General features: G+C 40.4%; 2 protein-coding genes across 10 annotated transcripts in view; one reads left to right on the forward strand and one right to left on the reverse strand.

The window, feature by feature from the left end:
* On the reverse strand, positions 1-26,545 carry ZNF565 (zinc finger protein 565). Of its 8 annotated transcripts, XM_086352071.1 has the most exons (8): positions 26,078-26,118; positions 23,847-23,921; positions 17,885-17,977; positions 17,202-17,292; positions 12,729-12,802; positions 8,101-8,227; positions 7,140-7,235; positions 1-1,439 (listed from the first exon to the last, which is right to left on the reverse strand). In XM_086352071.1, exons 5-8 carry the CDS (start codon positions 12,735-12,737, stop codon positions 187-189), a joined length of 1,485 nt encoding a protein of 494 aa, XP_086208197.1. In that variant the 5' UTR covers positions 12,738-12,802; positions 17,202-17,292; positions 17,885-17,977; positions 23,847-23,921; positions 26,078-26,118; the 3' UTR covers positions 1-186. The 8 variants fall into 8 exon arrangements, with proteins under 8 accessions (XP_086208197.1, XP_086208195.1, XP_086208196.1 ...); XM_086352069.1 differs by lacking the exon at positions 23,847-23,921; XM_086352070.1 differs by lacking the exon at positions 17,202-17,292.
* ZNF146 (zinc finger protein 146) overlaps positions 1-26,563 on the forward strand; it is a 68,497-nt gene that overhangs the window by 22,000 nt on the left and 19,934 nt on the right. For both annotated transcript variants that reach the window (XR_015145837.1, XR_015145840.1), the window contains one exon: positions 3,503-3,569. The gene's annotated coding sequence lies outside the window, so the exon portion shown is untranslated. The remainder of the gene's footprint in view (positions 1-3,502; positions 3,570-26,563) is intronic.

Raw genomic sequence — 26,563 nt, forward strand, 5'->3', positions numbered from 1 at the left:
TATGAGGCAAAAAGAATTCCCACATTTATTGAATTTTCTTGTGGTATGAGTTACCTGATGTTCCACAATAGAAGTGACAAATGAAGGTTCTCTGACAATAATTACATTACATTATGCATTATTTACTACTGAGCGAGGCATGAATTCCACATAAAGGCTTCCCTACGTCCCTAACACCAAGGCTTTCTAGCCAGTGTGAATTCTGTAGTGTTCGATAAGCTGTGAGCCAAGAATAAAGGCCTGCCCACATTCTCTACATTCATAAGGTTTGATACCAGGATGAATTCTCTGATGTTCAGTAAGTTGTGAACTACGAATGAAGGCCATTCCACATTCCCTACATTGATAGGGTTTCTCACAAGTATGAATTCGCTGGTGATGAGTCAGTTGTGAAACACGAATAAAGGCTTTCCCACATTCCTTGCATTCATAGGGCTTGTCACCTGTATGAATTCTTTGATGTTGAATAAGGTATGAACTACGACTGAAGGCCTTTCCACAGTCCTTACACTCATAGGGTCTGTCACCTGTATGAACTCTCTGATGTCGTGTAAGCTGTGCATGCTGTCTAAAGGCCTTCCCACATTCTTTACATTCATAGGGTTTCTCTCCAGAATGAATTCTTTGATGTCGAGTAACTTCTGAGCTATGAATAAAGCCCTTGCCACATTCCTTACATTCATAGGGTTTCTCCCCGGTATGAATTCTCTGATGTACAGTAAGTTGTGAATGCTGTCTAAAGGCCTTCCCACATTCTTTACACTGATAGGGTCTAGCACCTGTATGAATTCGCCGATGAACAGTAAGTTGTGAGCCACGAATAAAAGCCTTGCCACAGTCTTTACAGACGTAGGGTTTCTCACCTGTATGAGTCCTATGATGCAGAATAAGTTGTGAATGCTGTCGAAAGGTCTTTCCACATTCTTTACATTCGTAAGGTTTGACACCTGTATGAAGTCTCTGATGGAGAATGAGTTCTGAAGTTCGACCAAAGGCCTTCCCACACTCCTTGCAGTCATAAGGTTTCTCACCTGTATGAATTCTCTGATGTTGAACAAGGTGTGAGGTACGACTGAAGGCCTTCCCACATTCCTTACATTCAAAGGGCTTTTCACCAGTGTGAGTTTTCTGATGTTGAATAAGGTGTGAGCCACGGCTGAATGCTTTCCCACATTCATTACATTCAATCGATTTCTCACCAGTCTCACTGCTGGGATGTAGGGTGAGTGATGTATGCCCACACTCAAAAGTAGGCCTGTTTCCATAGGTGATCTTCACTTGCTTAAAACAGCACTCATGATTTACTTGTTGTTTTTCAAACTGGCCTTTGTATGCCCAGTCTTCACCATAGCACTGAAGGCTTTCCATTAGCTCCCAATTGAATGACATGACTTCAAAGGTATCTTTCTGCAGAAATGTCTTACATCTTGACTCCAGGTCTGCAAAATGAAAAAAAGTAAATACAACTTGTTCTTTCCCTCTAAGAGAAATTTAAAAATTCTCCAGTAGATTAGAGAGACAAGAATGAAAATAATCACCATAATTGGTGAACTGCTTGTGTAAGCCTCAAATATTGCTGTGCAATGTCTAAAAAGCACATGAAGGCACAGATATGATGAGACCTCACATGGTGCCAGAAAGGAATAAGAAAACAAGTTAAACCGGTGGTTCTTAGTTCTGCCAGAGGACAGAATCGTCCAGAAAGCCTTGTAACAAAAGAAATGTTCTTCAAGAACCACCCCACACTGAACCAAAATCTTCAGGTGTAGGCACAAGACGTGTGTGTACATACTTCTCGAAATACAAAGTTAAGATTCACATAACGTGAAATTTCTCATTTAATCATTTTAAAGTGTACAATTCAGTGGTTTAGAGTACATTTCCAGTGTCATGCAATCACTGTCACTACCTAGCTCCAGAACGTTCTCATCACTCCAAATAAAAACACTGTGCCACAGACTCACAGACACAGAGAAGAGACTTGTGGAAGGGGGCGCGGGGGAGGGCTGGGATGGGAGTTTGGGACAAACAGATGCAAACTATTATATATAAAATGGATAAAGAACAAGGTCCTACTGTATAGCACTATATTCAATTTCCTGTAATAAATCATAATGGAAAAGAATATGAAAAGAATATACATATACATACACACAGATATATATATAACAATCACTTTATTGTACAGCAGAAACTAACAAAACATGTAAATCAACTGTATTTCAATAAAAAGAAAGAAAGAAACCCTGTGCCCATTAAGCAGCCACTCCCCATTCTCCAGTCCCTCCAGCCCCTGGCAATCACTAATGGCAGAGCAACACTAATTCTCTCTCTATGGATTTGCCTTTCAGGGCATTTCATACAAATAAGGCATCTATATTTTTAACACTTTCTACCATGTGATGCTAGTGCCAATCAAATGAAAATCTCTGCTTAAACTTTTTCATAGCCTCCCCACTGCACTTAGAATAAATTTCAAATTCAATGCCATGGTTCACAGGTTTTTGGCAAAGCAGGTCCCTGCTTGTCCTTGTAGTCATTCTGTTGCTCTATCTCCACCAAAGACAATGCATCTTCAAATTGAGTACTCTCCCCTTTCCTCCCTAAGTAACAAACCACAGCCCTCCTTTGAGCATCTAGAATAAATCTAGGTCTTTTCCATCTTAGATCTCTATCAGGAATCCTGTCCTGGACCCTTTACATGGCTGATTTTCTCTTCAGGTCTCAGATTAAAACACACTTTCAAAAGCTCTCAGCACTTTCACTGCCCAGGGTATGGGTTTCCCTGGTCAATCCTGCAAGCTGTGTGGTGTAGCCATTAAAAAAAAAAAAAGAAGAAGAAGAAGATGGAAGGGGACTATGATCCAAGAAATGCAGGTGGCCTCTACAAGCTGGAAAAGGGCGAGAAAACCGATCTTTACCTACAGCCTACACAAAGGAATAAGCCCTTTGGACACCCTGAATTTACCCCAGTGAGATATATTTTGGATTTCTAATCTCTAGGACTGTGAGAAAATACATGTGTTGTTTTAAACCACCAAGTTTGTGGTAATGTGTTATACAAGGGTAGGAACCTAATACACACAGAAAGAAAACACTGAGTAACTCAATGTATCATGACTATTCAGTCTTAACTCTGGAGTCCAGTCTTCCAGGGAAATGTAAGATAGAGCCAAGTACAAAGAGAACCAGAAATCTGGTTCTTGGTTTCTGAGCTTTGAAGTACAGATGTCTTGCTAATTTAAGGCTAATTTAAGTGCATGGAAAATATAGTTTTGATTATATACACTTTTGTCCTCAAACATGGACTTTCAACTGCATCTCTGAATCAGGGGTTGGATTTTCTTTATAAGGCCAGATGATAATTATTTTAGGCTTTGTGGTTCAAGAGACAAAAATGAGGATGTTATGTAGGCACTTACATAATAAAAGAGAAAACAAATTGCTACACATTTTTTATTGATGAAATTCAAAGCATAATAATTTTTTTTTTTTAATACAGGTCAAAGAATGAGAAGCATAGAATTCTTTTCTGCAGGAGGTAACATTTCACTTAACTGGAATTCAAGGTTAGTGCTCTCCAGCATCAGAACTGATGGTAAATATTTATCTGTTAGTGCTGATCTGTAATCAGATTTTATGTACTTCACTTTCGAAAATGTTTCATATAGATAGTTCTACCAAATACTGATATAAATCCATAAGCATATGATTTTAATTATGTATATGCCGCTCTTACAAGGCATTTACAGAATTCAACAGGCTCATAGGCTATATAAAGACAGGTAGCAGGACAGATTTGGCCCATAGTTCATAGTGTGCAGATGACTGATTTATATCATTACTGTTAAGAATAATGAAAACTATACATTTATAAATTATAAAAATGACAGTATGAAGCAAGAATTTCAGATCACTAAAACAAGATTAGAGTGGGGTGAATCCAAGCAGAGGTAGCAAACTTTTTCTGTAAAGGCCTACATAGTAAATTTTTTTTTAGGTTTTATGGACTACATAAAGTGTATGTCACATATATATAATTTTTAACTCTTATGAAATGTATAAGCCATTGTTAGCTTGGGGATGGTACAAAAAACTGGCCACAAGCTGGACATGACCCGTAGATTGTAGTATGCCAACCCCTGGTCTAGGTCATAGTAGAGTAAAAGATGGTAAAGGTCTTAAGGTCTTACTTTGCTCAGAAAAAGAATTTCAAAGATACTATTTCATACCATCCAATCAAAGAAACCAGGTCTCCTTTGAGGAGTGGCTGATTTCAGGAGTGAGGCAAGAAAGACACAGGATAAACCCAGAGTATGTTGTAAGCACCAGAAAATAAGGAAGTAGTCAAAAACAGGAAGAGGGAATGCCAAAAGAACATAGGAGTCAACCTGAAGATGTTCCCAAATGGCCAAAGCTTTCCCAATGAGCAATTTGAACAACAAAATAAACAATGGTATTTCTGAACTATAACTCATAGGATACATAAATAAATAAATAGCCTATACTGATAGAAGTAAATCTCTGAATAAGCAGGTGAATGGGAAAGGGGGTAGGGAAAGCCCTTTCACACAGAATTCCAATTAATAAATGCAGGGGAAATAAGGGACCCAAAATCAACACACAGCAACACTACTGTATTAACTGTTATAGATAAGATGGACACTAAAATTATAGTGGGCAAAGTGAGGAGAAATAGCATATCTCTGTAGCTGCGAAGTATCTCCCTCCAAGATAATTACCAATTACAGTTGGAAAAGTAGTAACCTTACAGGAAAGAAATATGGAAGAAACCTTAACCAAGTTGATCAAGTTAACACTACCAGTGATATTAACATCATATTGGAGGTTGCAGTCCCTGATATGATGCACAGAGAAGGACACAATATCACTTCTGTGGTATTCCTGCCAAAGACGCATAACTTCAGTCTAATTGTAGAAAATACCAGACAAACGCAAGTGAGAGACATTCTCCAAAAGAGAACTCATCAAAAGGATCAAGCTCATGAAAGACAGGAATTGTCACAGAGTGGAGGATGCTAAGGAGACACACAGTTAAATGCAATGTGGGATCCCAGACTGGATCCTGGTGTAGAAGAAGGACATCAGGGGAAAAACTGATGAAATTCTAATAAGATCTGTAGATCAGTTAATAGTACTATACCGATGTTAATTTCCTGGCTTTGATAACTATACTATGATTATATAAAATTTTAACCCTGGGAAGCTGAGTGGAGGGTATTTGGGAATTCCTTGTAATAATTTTGCAAATTTTCTACAAGTCTAAACTAAAATGATTTCAAAATATTTCGGAAAAAAACTTTACCAGAAAGAAGGACTTCCCTGATGGTCCAGTGGCTAGGACTCTGAGCTCCCAGTGCAGGGGGCCTGGTTCAGTCCCTGGGTTAGCTCTCACATGCTGCAGTTAAGAGCTCCTGTACTGCCAATTAAAGATCCTGTGCAGCCAAATAATTAAGTAAACAAATATTTAAAAACAAAATTTTTACTAAATGGAAAAAAATCCTATTTCAGTCTTTAGGTGGGAAGAGAAATGCAGGTTTAAGCACATTTCTTGAAAGTCAAGTTAAAGATTATTGTACCTCTAAATTGCTTGAAAGGCAATAAAATGTGAAGGAAACAAATAAAAAGAATGAGGAACAGAAAATATAAAATAAGACAGCAGGAATAAGAATAGATATATGAATGATCACAAATGAGAATGGATTAAATTCTATTAAAATTGATTAAAAAAGGAAACTACTTCTGATTATAGGGACACACTTAAAATGGCAATTTTTAAAAAGGATAAGCAAAGATACACCATAATTTTTTAAACTAACAAAAACAGGGCACTTTATATTAATATCAGAAAAACTAGAATTCAAGAATAAAAGCATTAAGTGGCAACATGAAGGATGGACTGTACTGCAAATACAATTTGCAACAAGGATCTATATTTCACCTTTATATTAATAAAAATGTTGTATGTAGTAGCAAAATATATAATACAATTAACAGCTCTCCGAATTTGACAGTACAAGTACAGAGAACGTTAAAAGGACATCCAGACTCTAAACCATATAATAAAAAGGCTTAAAGAGGTGAATGTACCATCCAAAGAACACTAGTTTTAAATACACATGGAATATTTCCCCAAACTGGAACAACTTAACTTATTGACAACACTGGAAGAAAAAAGGCAGTGGAATGAGTTCTCTGGGCTGAGAAAAAACTCTTGCCAACACAGACTTCCATACTCAGTGAAAATATCCTACAAGAAAGAAGGTAGAATAAAGACATTTTCACGTGGTCAGAAACTGAGAGAATTTGTCAACAGCAGACCTACACAAAAGGAAATCTTAAGGGTGTTCTTCAGATAGTGGAAAAAATGCTCCCAGAGGGAAATAAATGACAACAATACAAAGAAGTCAGGAGGTTGTAACTGATAACCAAGTATTCAAAGGCTCCAACTCTATCGAGCAAGTGCCAGTTACAAATACTTGCTAACATTTATTTAGTTATTGTTATGGCCTGGCATTGTTCTGGGCATTTTCACATACTAACTCACAAAGAAGCCACAATAACTACATGAGGAAGGCACTATTTTTAATCATATTTGCAGAGGAGAAAACTGAAGCACAGAGAATTGAAGTAACTGACCTAAACTCATAGATCTAGTAAGTGACTGAGCCAGGATGTGAACTCGCAAAATCTGATTCTAGAGTATTCCCTCAGTCATTCTACATCCTAACCTCTCAAAAGGTAAGAGAATAAATGGATTGCTAAATTAGGTAAAGCAAGAAGCTGCTTTAAGAAAATAAGTATTTTTTAAGGAATGAAGACATTTGCAGAAAAAATGATGCTAAGAACAGATGAAAAGAAAGAAAGGGGCACATTCCTTTTTGAAATGAGATGAAACATGAGAGAAGAAAGAACAAGAAGGAGTTAATGGGGATAAGGGTGAGGTTCCCTTGGAAGTGGATGCTCTGTTCTTTATGGCCTCATGTCTCAGGCTTTTCTTCCTTGGCAGGGTTTTGAGGGAGTTTCCTAACAATAACTCAAGTTACTGTGATGAGTTAACACTCCTGCAGGGCTGTCATTGCCAGTGACTTCCCACCACTGGATCAGCTCTCACTCACCTGGGCACCATGGTCCTGTCATATCATTCACAACCATCCAGGGTTCCTTCCCTTGCTCCAGTAAGGAGACAACATCGGGCTTAGAAATGGAAAGTCCTGTTTATAGGAAAAGAAATGGGGCATGATCATGCTGTTCCCAAACTCCAACCCAGTCCCCGGTCGCTGAGGAAGAGAGGCCGTTACACAAAGGGAGGTGTGAAGGCTGTCCGCAGGTTAGGAAGGTGAAGTACCAAGGCACTATCCATTTGCACTGCAATGAAGCAGTAAACAATTCTCTTGGAGACAGAGCAGGAACTTAGCCAGCCACTTGTCAGTCTTCCTAGAAATTCACCATGAAGAAACCAGAAACTGCATTCTCCATTTGCTTTCTCCTTCTCCCCAATCCTCACTCTTCCTGGCCCTGCTCTATGCCCAGCTGTGCCCTAGTTTACCTGTATTGCATGCGTGTGCTTGTGTGAGTGCTCAGTCGCTCAGTCATGTCTGACTCTTTGCAGTCGCATGGACTGTGGCCCTTCAGGCCCCTCTGTGTCCATGGACTTTTCCATGAAAGAATACTGGAGTGGGTTGTTGCCATTTCTTCCTCCAGGGGATGTTCCCAACCCAGGGATCAAACCCATGTCTCCTGCATTCTTTACCACTGATCCACCTGGGACGTAAGGACTGTGTTACCCTGGTCTTATTATTTCTCACTGGGTTTGGGGGGTGGAAAGCATCAGTGGGCAGGAAGAGACAGTCCAGGATATTTCTTTTTCCTCTCCCCTCCTCCTTTGACCCAAGAGTTCTGGATACAGCTACACCTGCTGCTAGCCAGCCCTTCTCCACGGCTTATGCTCTCACCATTTTCCAGTGGCAGTCTTTCCTCCCTTGACCCCCTCCAGCCAGAGTGGATAACAGCCTCCCACTGCTGTAGTCCCTGGCAGCCATCTTTCCTGGCTGCTCCTGTATTATACAATGTCCTTACCTAGTGAGACCAAGTTGCCAAAGTTTTCCAAAGTCACCTCCCTGTACAGGTCCCTCTGGGCAGGTTCCAGGTACTTCCATTCTTCCTGAGAGAACTCTATAGCCACATCCCTAAATGTCACCAATCCCTGAAACAATAAACCCAGGCACTACCAATAAATGAAATGACTTTTATATTTTAAATTACAAAATTTTTCAAAATCCACAGAAGTATAGAGTATAGTATAATGGTCCCCATGCATCCATTACTCTGCTTCAGTCATTTAAGAAGCTTTACACATTTCCATTTTTTACCCTTGGTGTTTTCTGAGGTGAATCCCACATACAAAATTATAGTATTTCACTCACAAATACTTTAGTATCTAACAGATTAGACTTAAAATTTTTTTTTAAGATTTATTTATATATATTTTGGCTGTGCTGGGTCTTCGTTGCTGAGCATGGGCTTTCTCTAGTTACGGTGGGTGGGGGATACTCTTCGTCGTGGTGCGTGGGCTTCTCATTGTGGTGGCTTCTCTTGTAGCAGAGCATGGGCTCTAGGGCATGCGGGCTTCAGTAGTTGCAGCACGCAGGCTCTAGAGCACTGGTTTAGTAATTGTGGCACACGGGCTTAGTCGCTTCATGGCATATGGGATCGTCCCAGACCAGGGATTGAACTGGTGTCCCTCACATTGCAAGGCAGAGTCTTAACCACTGGCCCACCAGGGAATAACCAGAATATCACTATCACATGGAATAAAATTAACAACAGTTTCCTAATAACTAGATCAAGTCAAGTTTCAAATTGCCTTAATTTTCTCAGAAGATATATTTTTTTTCCAGAAATGATTTTTGACAGTTGGTTTGTTGAAATCAGGATTCAAACAAAATCCACCCCTTGAAACTAGTTTATAGACTTCCTGTATCTCTCAAGTCTCTAACAGCCCCTTTAAAAAGTTTTATTGCTATTTATTCATTAAACAAACATTTGAATCAGTAGCATTTCCCAGATTCTGTATTTGGCTCATCACATCTTCATGGTAGTGTTTAATATGCTGCTCTACTTCCATATTTTTTAAAGGGTCATAAATATGTTAGAGGTTGTACTGTGTTCTTCTTGTAGCATCTCATTAGGAGACACATAATGACTGGTTGTCTCATTTTTAATGAGGTTAAAATTCATGCAGTTGGGAGAAATAGAAAAATTAAAGCCTTCCCAATGTGAGACACTCCTAGGTACAAAGCCTTTCTGAAGAAAGGCATCTTCTTGTTGTTCAGTCTCTCAGTCATGTCTGACTCTTTGTGACCCCATGGACTGCAGCACACCAGGCTTCCCTGTCCTTGACCATCTCCTGGAGTTTGCTCAAACTCATGTCCACTGAGTCGGTGAGACACTCCTAGGTATAAAGCCTCTTTGAAGAAAGGCATCTTCTGCCAGCTCCCTAAGGACTACCACATAACAAACCAATTAAGTTAATTCAATGGGGAAAGATTAGTCTGTTAACAAATAGTGCTGGAATAAGTGAGTATCTAAATGCAAATTAACTCAAAATAGCTTGTAGATATAAATGTAAAAGCTAAAATCATAAAACTTTTAGAAGAAAACATAGGAGTACATCTTCTTAGCCTTGGTCGAGCAATGGTTTCTTAGGCATGGCACCAACCACCAAAAATAAACAAAAAGAACAAAAGAACAAGATAAAATAAATTTCATCAAAATTAAAAACTTTTGTTCTGCAAATAATTTCATAAAGAAAGTGAAAATCCAACCCACAAAACTGAGAGAAAATACTGGCAATTTGTATATCAGATAAGAGACTTGAATCCAGAATATATAAAGAACTCTTACAACTCAATGATAAAAAAGACAACTTAATTTTAAACTAACCAAAGAATCTGAAGAGATTTCTCCCAAGAAGATATACAAATGGCCAATAAGCATATGAAAAGATGCTCAACATCACTGATTATTGGGCGAATGCAAATCAGAACCACAATACAATGGTACTTCACATCCATTAGGATGGCTATTATGAAAAACAGAAGAAAACAAAACAAAAAAACTTCCAAAAACACATTTCAGTGAAGATGTGGAGAAACTAGAATCCTCTTAGATTGCTGGTAGGAATGTAAAATGGGGTAGCCACTTTGGAAAACAGTTGTGACAGTTCCTCAAAATGTTAGAGAGTTATCAAGCTACCCAGAAGTTCCACTCCTAGGTACAGAGAAAAGCGTCCACCTAAAAACACTGGTATATACTGATGTTTACAGCAGCATTATTCATGATAGCCAAAAAGTAGAAGCAATTCAAATGTCCAAAGACTGATGAGTTGATGAACAAAATGTGGTCTACAATATCCATGGAATATTGCTTGCTATAAAAATTAACAAAGTACAAATACATGCTATATGATAGAAGTTTGAAAACATACTGAGAAGAAAAATCACACATAAAAGATCAAATATTGGATGACTCCTTTATACAAAAAGTCCAGAATAGGCAATTTCATAGAGACAGAAAGTAAATTAGTGGTTGTCAGGGGAAGAGGAAGGGAGTTTGGGAGTGATGGCTAAAGCAAACAGGATTATTATTTTTTGGTAGTGATATAAATATTCTAAAATGGCTGTGCTGACAGCTGCACAACTCTGCAAATATACTAAAAACCACGGAACAATACACTTATATGGATGACTTTCACTGTATGTGAATTATATATATGTATAATAAATAAAGCTGTTAGTGCTACTGAAGGCTTTTGTTAATGCTGGTTAAATCTACTAAAATATACCACATTAGAAATTAAAAGAGAGAAAATGTTTAAATTACTATCAATTTATTTAAATAACTAATAATAAGCCTGTTACATGTTAATATAAATAATGCATTTGATGAAAAATAACCGTCAAAATAAAAAAGAATTTAGTAGCACTGTTTTATATTTTTGCAAATCTCTAATGACTGGCTGAATGAAAGAGATTTTCATACCTTCTGTATTCAACCAGTTGGTCAACTTAATTTAATTTTATTTTTTGGCCACGCCACATGGCTTGCAGGATCTTAGCTTCCCACCCAGGGACTGAACCTGGGCCACGGTCGTGAAAGCCTGGAATCCTAACCACTGGGCCACCAGGGAATTCCCCCGTCTGTTAGGATGACACATTTCATATAGCTTCTGGGAAATTCCACTGTACACTCATTAGAGTTGTGAGTGAAAAAGGAAATAATGTGTTAGTATTATTATTGAAGTAATTTTGGCCCCTAGACCTCCTGAAAGGGTCTCAAAGGCTTCCTGGACCACTTTAAGAATGGCTGACCTAGCGCTACACAATTTAACATGAAAGACTTGAAAATACACTGTGCTGAGTAAAACAATCTGGTAAAAAATAGAGTATGATAAGTGTACATCAAATTAAAAAATGCCAAACTCTAAAAGTAAAAAGTAAAAACTCAAAAGCAAATTGTTTAGTAGGCATCCATGTGGGTTTCCCAGGTGGCGCTAGTGGTAAAGAACCCGTCTGCCAATGCAGGAGACATAAGAGACGCAGATTTGACCCCTGAGTTGGGAAGATCCGCTGGAGGAGGGCATGGCAACCCACTCCGGTACTCTTGCTTGAAGAATACCATGGACAGAGAAGTCTGGCAGGCTACAGCCCATAGGGTCACAAAGAGTCAGACACAACTGAAGTGACTCAGCACACACGCATGCATGAATCCATGTATGGCAAAATTATTATAAGAATCAAAGTAAAAAAAAATAAGAATCAAAGTACCAACAAACACAAAATTAAACAGTCATTAACACTGGCAAGGCAGGCCTTCCCTGGTGGTCCAGTGGTTAAGAATCCACCTCGCAATGCAGGGGACACTGGTTCAGTCCCTGATCCAGGAAGATCCCACATGCTGCAGGGCAACTAAGCCCCTGGGCCACAACTACTGAAGCCTGAGCCCTAGAACCTGTGCTTTGCAATAAGAGAAGACACCGCAGTGAGAAGCCTGTGCACAACTCCAGAGTAGCTCCAACTTGCCGCAACTAGAGAAAAGCCCTCACATAGAAACGAAGATCTGGCGCAGCCACAGATAAATAAATAAATAAAAAAACACCGGCAAGGCAGTATATGTGAAGGGATATGGGAGGGGTTCCTCAGATGGTACATTAAGCTGAGTGATGAATATACCAACATTCATTTTATTATTCTTTATATCACATGCATGTTATAGATAGGTTTTTGTATATATTCTTTGATAGTGTGAAATGTTTTATGATTTTTATGGGGGAGGTGACATTTAAAAATCAAAGAGAAAAAAAGAAACTACTTGGGTTAATGGAAAAGGTCAAGGTTATCTTCTTTTTGGCTCTATTTAGCCACGGCTCTGATAAGGGCAGCTCTCGTATTTCTCTCAAGAGAATATACTTCTGCTCCATTGGTGCTCCGGTAAGAACACTGCTGGAGAAGAGAGGGCGACCAGAAGTAGGGTCGGGGGCATCATCATTCATTCCCTGCAATGGAGGAACTGAGAGCAGGTTATCGAATGGGGCTCAAGCAAGACATTCATTTTATTAACCTTTATATCACATAAGACAGGAAAATTTCAGGGTAAGGAACACAAATGTTGATATTATTTCAAGAATAGAGGAAATTTCCACTTACCTGGATCATGGCTTTTAGAACCACCTGTCCTGCTTGGATTTCTTTAGATTCTTCTGTTGAACAAGTAAAAAGTCCTGAAAAAACAGAGTAGGGGGGAGAAGGGGCACATCTCATAAACTGAGCTTAATTAGAGACAGCATTTATTTAGGCTTCTCTAGTAGCTCTGACCGGAGAAGGCAATGGCACCCCACTCCAGTACTCTTGCCTGGAAAATCCCATGGATGGAAGAGCCTGGTGGGCTGCAGTCCATGGGGTCGCTAGGAGTCGGACATGACTGAGCAACTTCACTTTCACTTTTCACTTTCCTGCATTGGAGAAGGAAATGGCAACCCACTCCAGTGTTCTTGTCTGGAGAATCCCAGGGACGGGGGAGCCTGGTGGGCTGCCGGAATCCCAGGGACAGGGGAGCCTGGTAGGCTGCCGTCTATGGGGTCGCACAGAGTCGGATACGACTGAAGCCACTTAGCAGCAGCAGCAATAGCTCTGACGGTAAAGCATCTGCCTGCAATGCAGCAGACCAAAGTTTGATCCCTGGGTTGGGAAGATTCCCTGGAGAAGGAAATGGCAACCCACTCCAGTATCCTTGCCTGGAAAATTCCATGGACAAAGGAGCGTGGCGGGCTGTACAGTCCATGGGGTCTCAAAGAGTCGGACACAACTGAGTGACTTTTTTTTTTTTATTTAGCCATAAACCACCTAAACAGACAAGCTTAAAACAACTGTACTTCCGGGGTCCCTGCTTGGCTTCTTTTGCCACCTCCTTGACTCCCCACACAACACTAATACCAAGAACTAATGAGTTAACAAAACCCAGCCCTTTCCTAGACCATAGGGAAACTGAAAGATGGAATCAAGGTGAATGTGCTCCATCACTCACACAGAATCCAAGCATCTCCGCAGGTGGGGTTCCGGCTGGGACAGTCTCTGTCCCAGAGACTGGGATAGCATCACCTATTGTTAATGCTAATCTATACCCCAGATGGGGCCTAGACAGCTCCCAGTTGTTCCAAGCAGACCTTCCTTTGTGGCTGAGGCAAGGAAGATTGCAACACAGACTCACTCAGCCTTCATGTGAGGACAGTGCCTACAGACTGGGACCTACAGGCTAGGAGCAGAGCACACCTGAGCAGGCCAAACCTTATGAAAAAGACATCCTTAGACAAAGTCTTCCAGCTTTTCTGGGCTCAACAGGCAAAACCTCTTGGGTATGTCCCTGGCTCTGCGTTCTCCTTCCAAGTCCAAAAAGGGGCCATGCCATCCATATGAAGGGCTCTGTCAAAGCCTCCAACCAGAGCTGGACTAACCAGATAGGAGCAAGGAAACCACAGTAATACAGGCATCTTACAAGCATACGGGCACATCCAGAATACTGACCTAAGTGAGAACTCAGTTCCTAGAAGCCTTTTGGCCAGGCAATCCTTATTTTCCACCTAAGCCCTCTCCACTGCTTTCCTGAAGAATAAGATTCCTTCTGTGGCTGGCAGCTGCTGAGGCTGGTGGAGAGCAGCCTACTTCAAAATTAGGAGAATGCAGGGAGGGGGTTGTTTTGGTCTGTCTGTGTTTTTGGCTGCACTGAGCAGCATGCAGAATCTTAATTTCCTGACCAAGGATCAAACCTGCAACCCCTGCAGTGGAAACTCAGATTCTTTTTTTTTTTTTTTAATTATCTTTACTTTCAGATTCTTTTTCTTAGAAGTTAAAATTATTCATTTATTCACAAATAGTTATTGATCACATACTATGTGCTCAGCATTGGGGGATATCATCATTGCATAAGTACAAATTATAATCTTATGTGAAGAATTATTATTATAACCTCATCTAGCATTATACAAATATGTACTTAGTAACTCTTAAGTGCTCTGCAAAACAGCAGCAGTAAAGAGTATATGGCAGTTGGATGGAAGCTCTAATTCTTAATGACTGAACTGCAGGGAAGTCCCAGAACTCAGGGTTTTTTTTTTTTAAAGAGGCTGGTTCTTTTTTTTTTTTTTTTTTTAAGAGGCTGGTTCTAATTAGAGAGGCAAGGAGCTTACTATGGTGAGGAGAGTCAGAAGGAAGACTAAATCATTGAGGGGTGATGTCAAGAAGATTTCAGAATGTGATCTGGGGCCCCAAAATCAGAGAATTTAATAGACAAAAAAAGGACGGAAGGTGGCTCAGTAGTAAAGAATCCACCTGCCAAACAGGAGACATGGGTTCACTCCCTGGGTTGGGAAGATCCTCTGGAGAAGGAAATGGCAACCCACTCCAGTAGTCTTTCCTGGAAATCCCATGGACAGAGGAGCCCAGCAGGCTCCAGTTCATGGAGTGACGAAGAGTTGGTCCTGACTGAGCGCACACACATGGAAGGGGACAGAAGAGCACTGTGAGCAGAGTGAAGAGTAGTGGCAAAAACAGTGGACCAAACGTAGATGGTGTGTTTGGAGAGCAGAGAATACTGGGAATAACTTGCATAGTTTGGGGCAGAGTTCAGACCAGTGCTGTCTTATAGAACCTTTGTGATGGGGGAAATCTACACATCTTGTTCTGTCAATAACGCAGCCAATAGCCACATGTGGCAAACTAAGCATTTGCAATGTGGATAGTCTGACCCAGGAACTGAGTTCTTAATTTAATTTTAGTTAATCTGGATTTAAATTTAATTAATTCTAGAATCTAGAGGAAGATGGCTCAGCGGTCAAGAATCTGCCTACAATGCAGGAGTTGCAAAAGACGTAAATTCAATCCCTGGGTAGGGAAGACCCCCTAGAGTAGGAAATGGCAACCTACTCCAGTATTCTTGCCTGGAGAACTTCCATGGACAGAGAAGCCTGGTGGGCTACCGTCCATAGTGTCATGAAGAACTGGACACAACCAAAGTGACTGAGCATGCATGCACTACATAATGCATGTAGATAATGCTTACAACGTTAACTATGAGGACAGGTCTCATCATCACTGTGAATGGCACCTGCCACAGTGATTGAAGGATAAAGGTGACCAATGAATACTGATCAAATATATAAAAGTTTGATTTTCACCAGAAATTAATGGAAGGCCACTGAAGAACTTAAAGAAGGAAGAGATAGGGCCAATATGGCCAGATTATTTTTGTGGAGAGGAGTAAAACTGGAGTCAGGGAGATCAACTGAAAGGTGATTGTCCTTTCCCAAACAAAGGGCCTGACCCAAGACAGTGACAGCAGAAACAGGAAGGGGATGAATTCAAGATGCTGGAGAAGTAAAATCAACAGACTCTGGCATCTGACTGAATATGCACGCAGAGAGAGAAAAAAAGTCAGGAATTCTTTCCTATGTTCCTACCTCAGTTGGCATGGTTCTACATGTAAGGAAGATAACAAATCCAGCCCCTCTCCCACGGATCTCAAGTTCTAATGGAAAAAGTAACAAATATTGATACACTGACATTGATATTCCTGTTTATATGTAAAGAGGTCAAAGTTCTGTGGAGGGAAATAAAACAGTTAAGGAGAGACAGGGAGCACTGGGGGAATGAAGAGCAGCCCGAGGATGCTTTTCACTGGGAAGATGACACGTGGTACACAGATATCTAGGGGAAGTGCAGTGCTAGCAGAGGGAAAAACAAATGCAAAGGCCTCAAGACAAGAGCAGGTTTCTCTGCCAACAAAGAGGAAGGAGACTAGAGTGGGTTGGAATGGGGTGAGTGAGAAAAAGAAGGCCAGAGAGGAAGATGGAAGTTGGATCACATGGGGTTTATAGGCCATTGTAAGAACTTTGATTTTTATTCTTGAGTAAGACAGGAAGCCACTGAAACATTTTAAGCCAAGGATTGACATGATCTAATTTTCATTTAAAAGGATCACTCAGGACTTCCCTGGCGGTCCAGTGGCCAAGACTCCAGGCTCCCAATGCAGGAGGCCTGGTTTGATTCCTGGTTAGGGAACTGTATCCCACATGCCACAACTAAGACCCAGAGAAGCCAGATAAATAAATAAGTAAATATATATATTTTTTTAAAAAGGGATTATTCATGGAAAAATGGACTAAGACGATGGGGGTGGGGGGTGGGGGGTGTGTGTGTGGGATTGCCAAAGCAGGGAGACCAGTGAGAAGGTTACTGCAGTAATCCTGGCAAGGGATGAAGGGCTTGTGTTAGGGTGGTATGGTTGCAGGGGAGGTGATGAGAACTGATCAAAATCTAGATATTCTCTGTAGGAAGAGCTGACGGGATTTGCTGACTTTAGGTATTAAAAAAAAAAAGAGGCCAAGAAGATGCTAAGGTTTTTAGCTTGAGCAATTAGAAGTATAAAGCTGCCCTTTTTTTGACTGCACCACATGACTTGTGAGAATCTTAGTTCTCCAACCAGGGATTGAACCCAGGCCCACAGCAGTGAAAGCCCAAGGCTTAACCACTGAACCACCAAGGAATTCTCATGAAGTTGCCATTTTTTAACACAATGGACTATGACAGAAGCGTGTTTGGATGGACCAATTACGGGTTCTGTTTTACCTTTTACGTCAATCCTTGAGATGATTATTATACATCCAAGTGGAAATACCAAATGTCCATTAGATGTTTGATCTTGGAGTTCAGAGAAAGTCTAAATGCAGGAATATAAAACTGGAAGTTACTGATGTTCAGTTGATATTTAAAGCTCTGATACTAAATAAGATTGCCTACAGAAGAGTGAAAGGAAGGAATAAAAAAGGTAGAAGACCTGAAGATAAGATGAATTCTGAAGATAAAGGACAGAGATATGGAAGAGAGATCCAGAAGACCTAAAGTATGTATAAGCTATGATATGAGTGACAGTCAAGTGCCTTTGGGAACTTGGGTACTGAAGGAGCTTAATCTACGTAGTTCTAGAGCCACTGAGGGACTGACTGAGAGCTCCTGGTTCCCAGAGGACATAAGCTTTCATATAAAAGGCTTCCTGTTGCCTGCATCTCCTCACTCACCTGGGCTTCCCAGGTGGTGGTAGTGGTAAAGAAAATGCCTGCCAGTGCAGGAGGCATAAGCAGGAGGATTCAATCCCTGGTCAGGAAGATCCCCTGGTGGAGAACATGGCAACCGATGGCAGTATTCTTGCCTGAAAAATCCCCATGGAAAGAGGAGCCTGGTTGGCTACAGTCCATAGGGTTGCAAAGAGTCAGACACGACTAAAGTGACTCCACACGCACACACTCACTCACCTATGCACAGGCCTTTTGTCAGTCTCTCTCCTCAGCCCAGGATGTCTTCCTTGTTCTAAAAAGAATTCACACCTAATATCCAGAAGCAACTTTCTATACATAGAAAAAGAAATGGGTCTTAGCCAGTGTGGTAGACTTTACTAATTTAATTACTAAAGTTTCACCATTATCCAGTTTTTCAAGCATCTAGTTTTCCTCTCACTTTTGGGCACACAGATGACATTTTCCAGTCCCCTGTAGCTGTTGTTTAGTCGCCAAGTCGTGACTCGCCACCCCATAGACACTAGTCAGCCAGGCTCCTCTATCCGTGAGATTTCCCAGGCAAGAATACTGGACTGCATCGCCAGCGCCTGGGTAGGGGTAGTGGGAGACGTCGCTGGTCATGAGCACGTCTATATAGGTGTTGTCACCTTACATCAGTGACCTGTTCCTGAAAAAGCAATCATCCTGAGTAAAAACTCCAACTCGGAGCATCTTTCCTAATATTTAAAATGTGGAAAAATAAAATGTACCACATTTTAACACAAAGCCCCCAAATAATTTCTAAACATAATTAAATACAAAAAAACCTACATATAAATAAGAAACTACTGTATTAAGATGAAAATTTCTTAAAACATTACTTCCTGATCACTGATTATTATGGCTATTGACAACCAGTTATTCCTTTTGTTGACAAGCCAACCTATACCTTTGTCAAAATACTCACATGACACTGATATTTTACTAAGTGAATTTCTGATGTAACTTGAAACTTTTCCTGTATGTCATATTTTTATATGTATTGAATTTTATGGACATAAACATAAATTTTTCCAGTCTAAAATCAACCCAAAATCTACACAGAGGTATGTACAATCCTGGGCAATGGTCAAGATTCTGAGTCAGACAACAGCATATTAAATAAATGAAAGATTTCTATAAAATGGTAATGCTGAGTACTCACAAATTTAGTAGTAATAAAGTAGTTCATAACATAGAAAATATTCAAGATATGGCTAGTGAAATAAAAGATTACAAAACAACTGGGCATCATGTGGTCTCATTTGTAAAATACACGTATATATCAAAGTAGACAAGATAGAAAAACCAGACTGAACACATCTGGGAAGTTTTGTGTGTTTTGCTTTTTGGCTGTGCCATGTGAGGCATGTGGGATCTTAGTTCCTTGACCAGGGATCAAACCTGCACCCCTTGCGGTGGAGGCACTAGAAGTGTGGAATCTTAACTACTAGACAGCCAGTAGAAGTCCCTCTGGAAATTTTTATCCTTACAGATTACTTTGGTTATTTCTGGGTTGTGATTGTCAATTTTCTTAGTTTTACTTAAGTGTATTTTTTCAATAACCACGCATTAATTTTTAAATATAACCTATGCTCCCCCGTCCCTGGGATTCTCCAGGCAAGAACACTGGAGTGGGTTGCCATTTCCTTCTCCAATGCATGAAAGTGAAAAGTGAAAGTGAAAAGTGAAAGTGAAGTTGCTCAGTCGTGTCTGACTCTTCGTGCCCCCATGGACTACAGCCTACCAGGCTTCTCCATCCATGGGATGGTTGAGTATTGGAGTGGGGTGCCATCGCCTTCTCCGACAAGTAGCAGATGAAAAAGAAAGTACTTTTCTAAGAATCTTCCTTTGAATATGAAATAATAGCTCAGGATATTCAAAAGCAGTTCTCTTTCACAGAATGGCTTTTGTTATTTTTACTTGGTCAGTTCCCAATAGTTGCAAACTTCTTGATTTGGTAACTACATTTATGTGGCTGGAAAAGAACCTAAAAGTCACTGAGGCCAAGTCCTGTGTATAGTGATGCTTCCTTTCAGCTCTTCTTGCCAGATGGGTTTATGATGTTTTTGTAACCTGCCCTATTGGCCTCAGGGTTCTCTGAACAGCTAGAGAGGCACCTTGCTCCTCTTGTCATATTTTGGATTTCTGAAAATTAGAATGAAAATTGCAGGAAATACAGGTGACTCAATTCACCTCCTCAGAGTTCTTATGGGATCAGTTTGACTTAGATGTGATGACATGACAATGACTGCTCTCTGGTCATACAAATATCTTCCTCCTAAGAATTCATACAGCGTAATAGCAGAGTGAACTAGTGCCCTTTATCATCCTTTGCTTTGGACATTTGTATACCAGTTTTATCTCCCATATTATATTATCTGTAATTTAAAAATAGAGACTCACTTTTTTAAAGTATTTTGTCTCCCTGTGTTCTAGGTTAGGATTTTGCATATTTGTAATTCTTAATAAATGTCTAATGCCTGACCCAAAGGAATTCATTATAAAAAGTCCAAATGGAAAAAACAAAAAAAAAAGTCCAAATGGGAGAGGATATATGTGTATGTATGGCTGATTCATTTTGCTGTACAACTAACACATTGTAAAGCAACTATATTCCAATAAAAGTTAATTTAAAATAAATAAAAATAGAATTATCATATGATCTATCAAAAAAAGAGAGATGTAGGTCTATGCTAACAGAACTCTTTGCTGCAGAGATGGTATAAAAGAGAAACAGAACAATTTGACAGTAAAAAAATGAACATCAGGAAAGTAGCTGTACTTTCCTGTATTAAAATGTACCATAAAGCCTCATTAATTAAAAAAAGTGTGGCAGTAGTTCATAAACAGAAAAACCAGTGGAAGAGACCCAAAGGCCTATAAAGAGAACCAAGTATATAAGGACATTTAGTATATGATAGAGATCACATTTCAAATCACTGGGGCAAAGAAAATTTTTAATAAATGGTGCTAGGAAAACTGTAGAGCCCTTTAGAAAATACAAAATTAAATCCATACCCCAAGATTAAACTCCAAATGGATCAGGGTGCTTGATGTAAAAGATGAAACCCTACAATTATTAGAAGATAACACATGTAAATTCCCCTTTAATTCTGAGATCAAGAAAGGCTTTCAAAATCTAGAAACAATAAAGGAAAATACTGGTAATTTGACTATATAAAATTAAAAACATTCAATGGAAAAAAAAATAACATAAACAGAGTCAAAAGTGTGTGTTAGTCACTCAGTAGTATCCAACTCTTCGACCCCTTGGACTGTAGCTGGCCAGGCTCTTCTGTCCGTGGGATTTCCCCGGCCAGAATACTGGAGTGGGTTGCCATTCCCTTCTCCAGAGGATCTTCCTGACCCAGGGACAGAACCCGGGTTTCCTGCATTGCAGACAGCTTCTTTACTGCTGAGCCACCAGGGAAGCAAAGTCAAAAGATAGTTGTCAAACAGGGAGAAAATATTGAACATTTGCACCATACATCACAGATGAGGAACTAATACTCCTAATGTGTAAAGAATTCTTAAACATGTGACAAAGCATCAAAAAAAAAAAAAAAAAAAAAATCCCCAAATCAAAAAAGCACCATGAATGTAAACAGGAAAAAGAGATGGACAATTTACAAAAATCAAAACCATAATGAGATACCACTTCACACTCATTAGGATGGGTATTATTAAAAAAAAGAAAAAAGAAAAATCAGAAAGAAACAGGCACTGGCAAGGATGTAGAGATATCAGAACCCTTGTGCACTGCCAGTAGGAATGTATTAATAAAACAGTGCAGCTCTTTTAGAAAATGGTATGGTGATTCCTCAAAATAATAAACATACTATGTGATCCAGCAATTCAACTTCTGGATATATAACCAAAAGAAGGAAAAGCAGGGCCTGAACAGATCATTGTAAACCCATGTTCACAGCAGCATTATTCACAAAAGTGAAAAGATGTTAGTAACCTAAGCTCTCACGGATAAATAAACCAATCAACATAATGTGGTATATATGCACAATGTAAATGCATTTAATGTTACTGAACAGCAGAATTAAAATGCAAATTTTATGTTATGTATATTAAACCATAAAACCCCCAACAAGCTGAGATTGGTTGGTTACCTACAATGGGTGACTGGGAACAGTGTGGAAAGAATGGGAGAATGAAATTAGAAGAGATGGAATGATGGAGGAATAACTGAGTAGACCTTTTGATCTAATTCTGTCTTTCACAATATGTTAAAGTTTCACATACTCAAAAAACAATTACAATCAACCAAGATGTGTGATGTGTGTTTGGGAACCCCAAATAAAATACATATAGTATCAAATGAACCCAGGTATATTACAAATGAGTAATGTTACCATATAGAAAGGTACAGGGAAAACTATTTTTATTCATTTTTGGGGTTGGGTACTGTATTTTGGGAGCTTTCCCTGGTAGCTCAGTAGTAAAGAAGCTACCTGCCAATGCAGGAGACGTGGGTTCGATTCCTGAGTTGGGAAGATCCCCCAAAGAAGAAGATGGCAACCCACTCCAGTATTCTTGCCTGGGAAATACCATGGACAGAGAAGCCTGGTGGGCTCTAGTCTACGGGGTTGCAAAGAGCTGGACAAGACTTAGTGAATAAACAACAACTGTGTTTTCACTATGGACTATAAGACTAAGTACAAAAAGTACCGTATGAGGTTTGGGGATATGGGTTAGCAATTCTTAAACTACTTTCTACTTAAGACTGAGAAAATAAATAAATATATGTGGTTAATGAAAGCCAAGTTTTTTTTACTGTCAGAGAAAGGAATTCCAGAAAAGGAAATGGAGAAGGCTAGAAGTGCTGTGGTACTGAACTGGAGAGATCATATGAAATCATGGATTATCTATATCAGTATGCTGCTGCTGCTGCTAAGTCACTTCATAAAGACTAGGGCTGGGAAAGTACAGTATCAACCTGGAACATCTTGTGGTGCAGGAAAATAAGGAAATACTAAAAATAAATACATTAAGCGGACACACTGAAAGGATACAGAAGCCAATCCAAAGGATTTTCCAGTGGTCAAATTTGGGATAATTCAGCAATAAAATAGTGATAGTAATGGATTGTAACCTACAGTACTTAAATCCAGAGAGTTGGTAAGTTAAATGGGGAGAAGGAAAATTTATTTCTAACAAAAATATAATGAATAAATATAGAATAAATAACAGAATCTGAAAAAAAAAAGCATTTGGAAAATACCTGGTAATAAATTTTCAGGCAAGAATTTATCAATTGATGTAGTAGGTGAAAGTGGGATAAGAAACAGCATATAGACTAAAAAGTAATTCTCCATAAGACACATTAATTGTAATTAAAAAAGAATGACTTTGCAGTGATGAAACCTGGCAAATTAAAGTTAACATTGCTAATAATGAGACAAATTGATCTTATGTCTCCCAATAGAGATTTCCTGGTGGCTCAGTTGGTAAAGAATCTGCCTGCAATGCAGGAGACCTGGGCTTGATCCCTGGTTTGGGAAGATCCCCTGGAGAAGAGAATGGCAGCTACCCACTCCACTATTCTGTTCTGGAGAATTCCAGAGACTGTACAGTTCATGGGGTCACAAAGAGCTGGACACAATGGAGCGACTTTCACGACTGAGTGACTTTCATTTTGCCTCAACTGCATACTCTGAATTTAATTATGAGGAAGTGTCAGACAACTTCAAATTGAGGCTGTAAATTATACATTGCAGAATTTACAAAATAAATTGCCAGTTCTCTTCCAAAGTGTCAAGGTCATGAAAAACTAAGTCATGTCCAACTCTGCAACCCCCATGGACTGTAGCCTACAGGGTTCCTCTGTCCACTGGATTTTCCAGGCAAAGGTACTGGAGTGGGTTGCCATTTCCTTCTCCAGGGGATCTTGCCGACAAAGGGATTGAACCCAGGTCTCCCACATTGCAGGTAGACACTTTACCATCTGAGCCACCAGGGAAGCCCTAGTAAGTAACTGTTTCAGATCAAAGAAGACTAAGGAGGACTTCCCCACCCCCACCCTCATAGTCCAGTCATTAAGACTCCATGTGTCCAATACATGGGATTTGATCCCTAGTCTAAGATCCCACGTGCTATGCAGTGTAGCAAAAAAAATTTTTTTAATAATAATACAATAAAATTAAAAGAGAAGATTAAGGACAGTTACCAACTTAACTGCAACATATGATCCTGGATTGGATCCTTGTCCAGAAACACGACAGTTAAGCCACATTGATGAAATCTGAACAAAAGTTGTAGATTAATTATTAACTCTTAGTATAACTGAACATGAACTTGGGCAAACTCCAGGAGATGGTGAGGGACAGGGAGGCCTAGAACGTTGCAGTCATGGGGTCACAAAGAGTCGGACATGACTGGGCAACTGAACAACAACTGTTGCAGGGAGGAAGCCAGTTCTGACTTCATGTTGAAAACTGTTTCTTTGACTTGCTTTTATTATTATAATCATACTCAATGGCTTACCTGAAGGACCCTGCCCCTCTGCTCGACTGTAAACTAAAGTGCCTTTGTTCAGCTGATAGATAGTTTGTCCCTGCCCACCTGTGAATAGAAGAGGTTAACATACCCCTTCCGAAGGCTGAACGTTCCCTTGGAGATATTTTGCAAGACTAAAGACCCTTTCAGTTGACTTCCCCCCTGCATCTCCATTTCTATTCTGTCTTTGGACTTTAGTTCCTCATCGCTTCTTTCTCTCTGATCTATAAAAGAACCTGGCATCTAGACCCCAATAAGACGGTTATTTTGAGGCACTAGCTTGCCATCTTCTTGGTTGGTCTACTCCCTGGATTAAAGTCTCTTCCTTGCCTCAACACCTCGTCTCCCGGATTCATTATCCTACCTGTGGTGAGCAGAGCAACCTTGGACCCAGTAACACAACAACAACAATATCAGTATCTATCAGTGTATCTGTTAATCTCCTGGTCTTGACAGAGGAGCTGGATTAAGAGTATTTGGGAATTCTATTTTTGCAACAGTTTTAAGTATTTATTTTTATTTTTTAGCATTTAAAATGAAAAGCTTAAAACATTTAGATGAACACTAGGTGTGCAGGGAATATGCAAAGTGTGGGCCTTTCAGTTTACCTTTATGGCACTGAGTAATTGACTCCAACGGCAAATACAGGACTCCAGTTCACTTGGAGGTGAATGGTGGTGTGGGGCTTTGTTAGGCAAGAAGTTTCAGAAGAAAAGGAAAGCACGTGTTAAAAAAAAAAGCCTAAAATGGAGTCATGTGTCCCATAACAACAAACCGAGACTTAATTCCAGTTTAAATGTTTCTCAAGAAAATGTGCTCTTTAAACAAATCGATCTGAAATTTCCTGCTTGGCAGCAGTGAGGTAATCTGCATGATAAGATCCCTGCCATTCCCTTCCCCAAAAAGATGTCCTGGCCTAAAATAATCCTTTCTTTTCTTTTGCTAATAACTTCTTGCCCCACTTTTCTACTGCCCGTAAAAAACTTCCATTTTGTACAACCCTTTGGAGTAGCTACTCCACTCCAGTCCTCTTGCCTGGAAAATCCCATGGGCGGAGGAGCCTGGTAGGCTGCAGTCCATGGGGTCGCTAAGAGTCTGACACGACTGAGTGACTTCACTTTCACTTTTCACTTTCATGCATTGGAGAAGGAAATGGCAACCCACTCCAGTGTTCTTGACTGGAGAATCCTAGGGACAGGGGAGCCTGGTGGGCTGCCGTCTATGGGGTCGCACAGAGTCGGACACGACTGAAGTGACTTGGCAGCAGCAGATGGGATACTGCCGGATTCAGAAGTTGAATAAAGCCAATTAATCCTCACATTTGGCTGAATTACTTGTGTATGTGTTTAAGCACACATCTCGAAAAACAAGGGTTTCAGGGAAAGAAGAAAAACTGATGGACGGAGAACCTGGCTTTTTAATGTTCAACAGTAGTTCTCTCAATATATCTCTTGGAGAAGAATCAAGAAAAAGCAATCGTGAGGGATCAGGGCATTTTTAAAGGTTCATCGCCCAACTCTCCGGCACAGGCAAGGGTGAGCAGAGAAGAATGGACATCATACCCCATCCCGATACTGTCTGGAGTCACAATCTGTCAGAGCACTGGAGTCACAGGCACCTCACAGCTACACTTGGTGCTGAACAAATGGTCAGAATCACACAAATACAACCACATATTCGCTTTTAGGACACACAAGGACACAACCACACAATGAGACACCTCCACATCTTTATACACAGTCACAACCTCACACCCAATAAGGCACACACAGTCGCATGATCTGCTCACACTATGACACACACAGCCACATACAGAATCTCGCATCCTCAGCCGCCAGCCCGCAAAAACCCGAGGCTCTCTGGACACGCCCCGTCCCCGCCCCAGAGTCCCAGACCCCTCACCTTCTGCCTTCCCTTGGTCGCGTCCGGGTCCCTGCGGAGCTAAAGATCTCGCCACGACGTCAAGAGAGACCTAACGCTGGGCCACTGTGGACTCTGGGAAACGTAGTCCAGAGCCAGTCCAGCCACAGAAAGATGGCGTCCTCATACCGCACAGTCTGGGCTTGGCCCGTTTGACACTGCCCACGAAAGCCTTCAAAGAAAGGGGTTCCCTCTCCAAACCTTCCACCATGCCTGAACTTATCTTCCTCCAAGTCAGGATTACTCACTCTGAGAGCCTCATAATCACAGGAAGAGGCCGCCAAGTTGGCTGGGGGAAAGAGACGGAGAGACGTAGAGTGTCAACCAGCAAAGCCTTAAGGGAAATGTAGTCCAAGGCCGGGAAAGCGCCGTTGCTGTTGACAGAAAGTAATCAGATACCAGCCTGTGCTCGGCCACCGTGACCGTGCGGGCCGCGTCGTGAAGACTTCTGGGAGTGCTCACTCGCCC

The sequence above is a fragment of the Bos grunniens genome, chromosome 18 (genome assembly GCF_055505025.1).
Source record: "Bos grunniens cultivar Pamir isolate PY7600 chromosome 18, Bosgru_T2T1.0, whole genome shotgun sequence".
NCBI classification, from domain to species: Eukaryota; Metazoa; Chordata; class Mammalia; order Artiodactyla; family Bovidae; genus Bos; species Bos grunniens.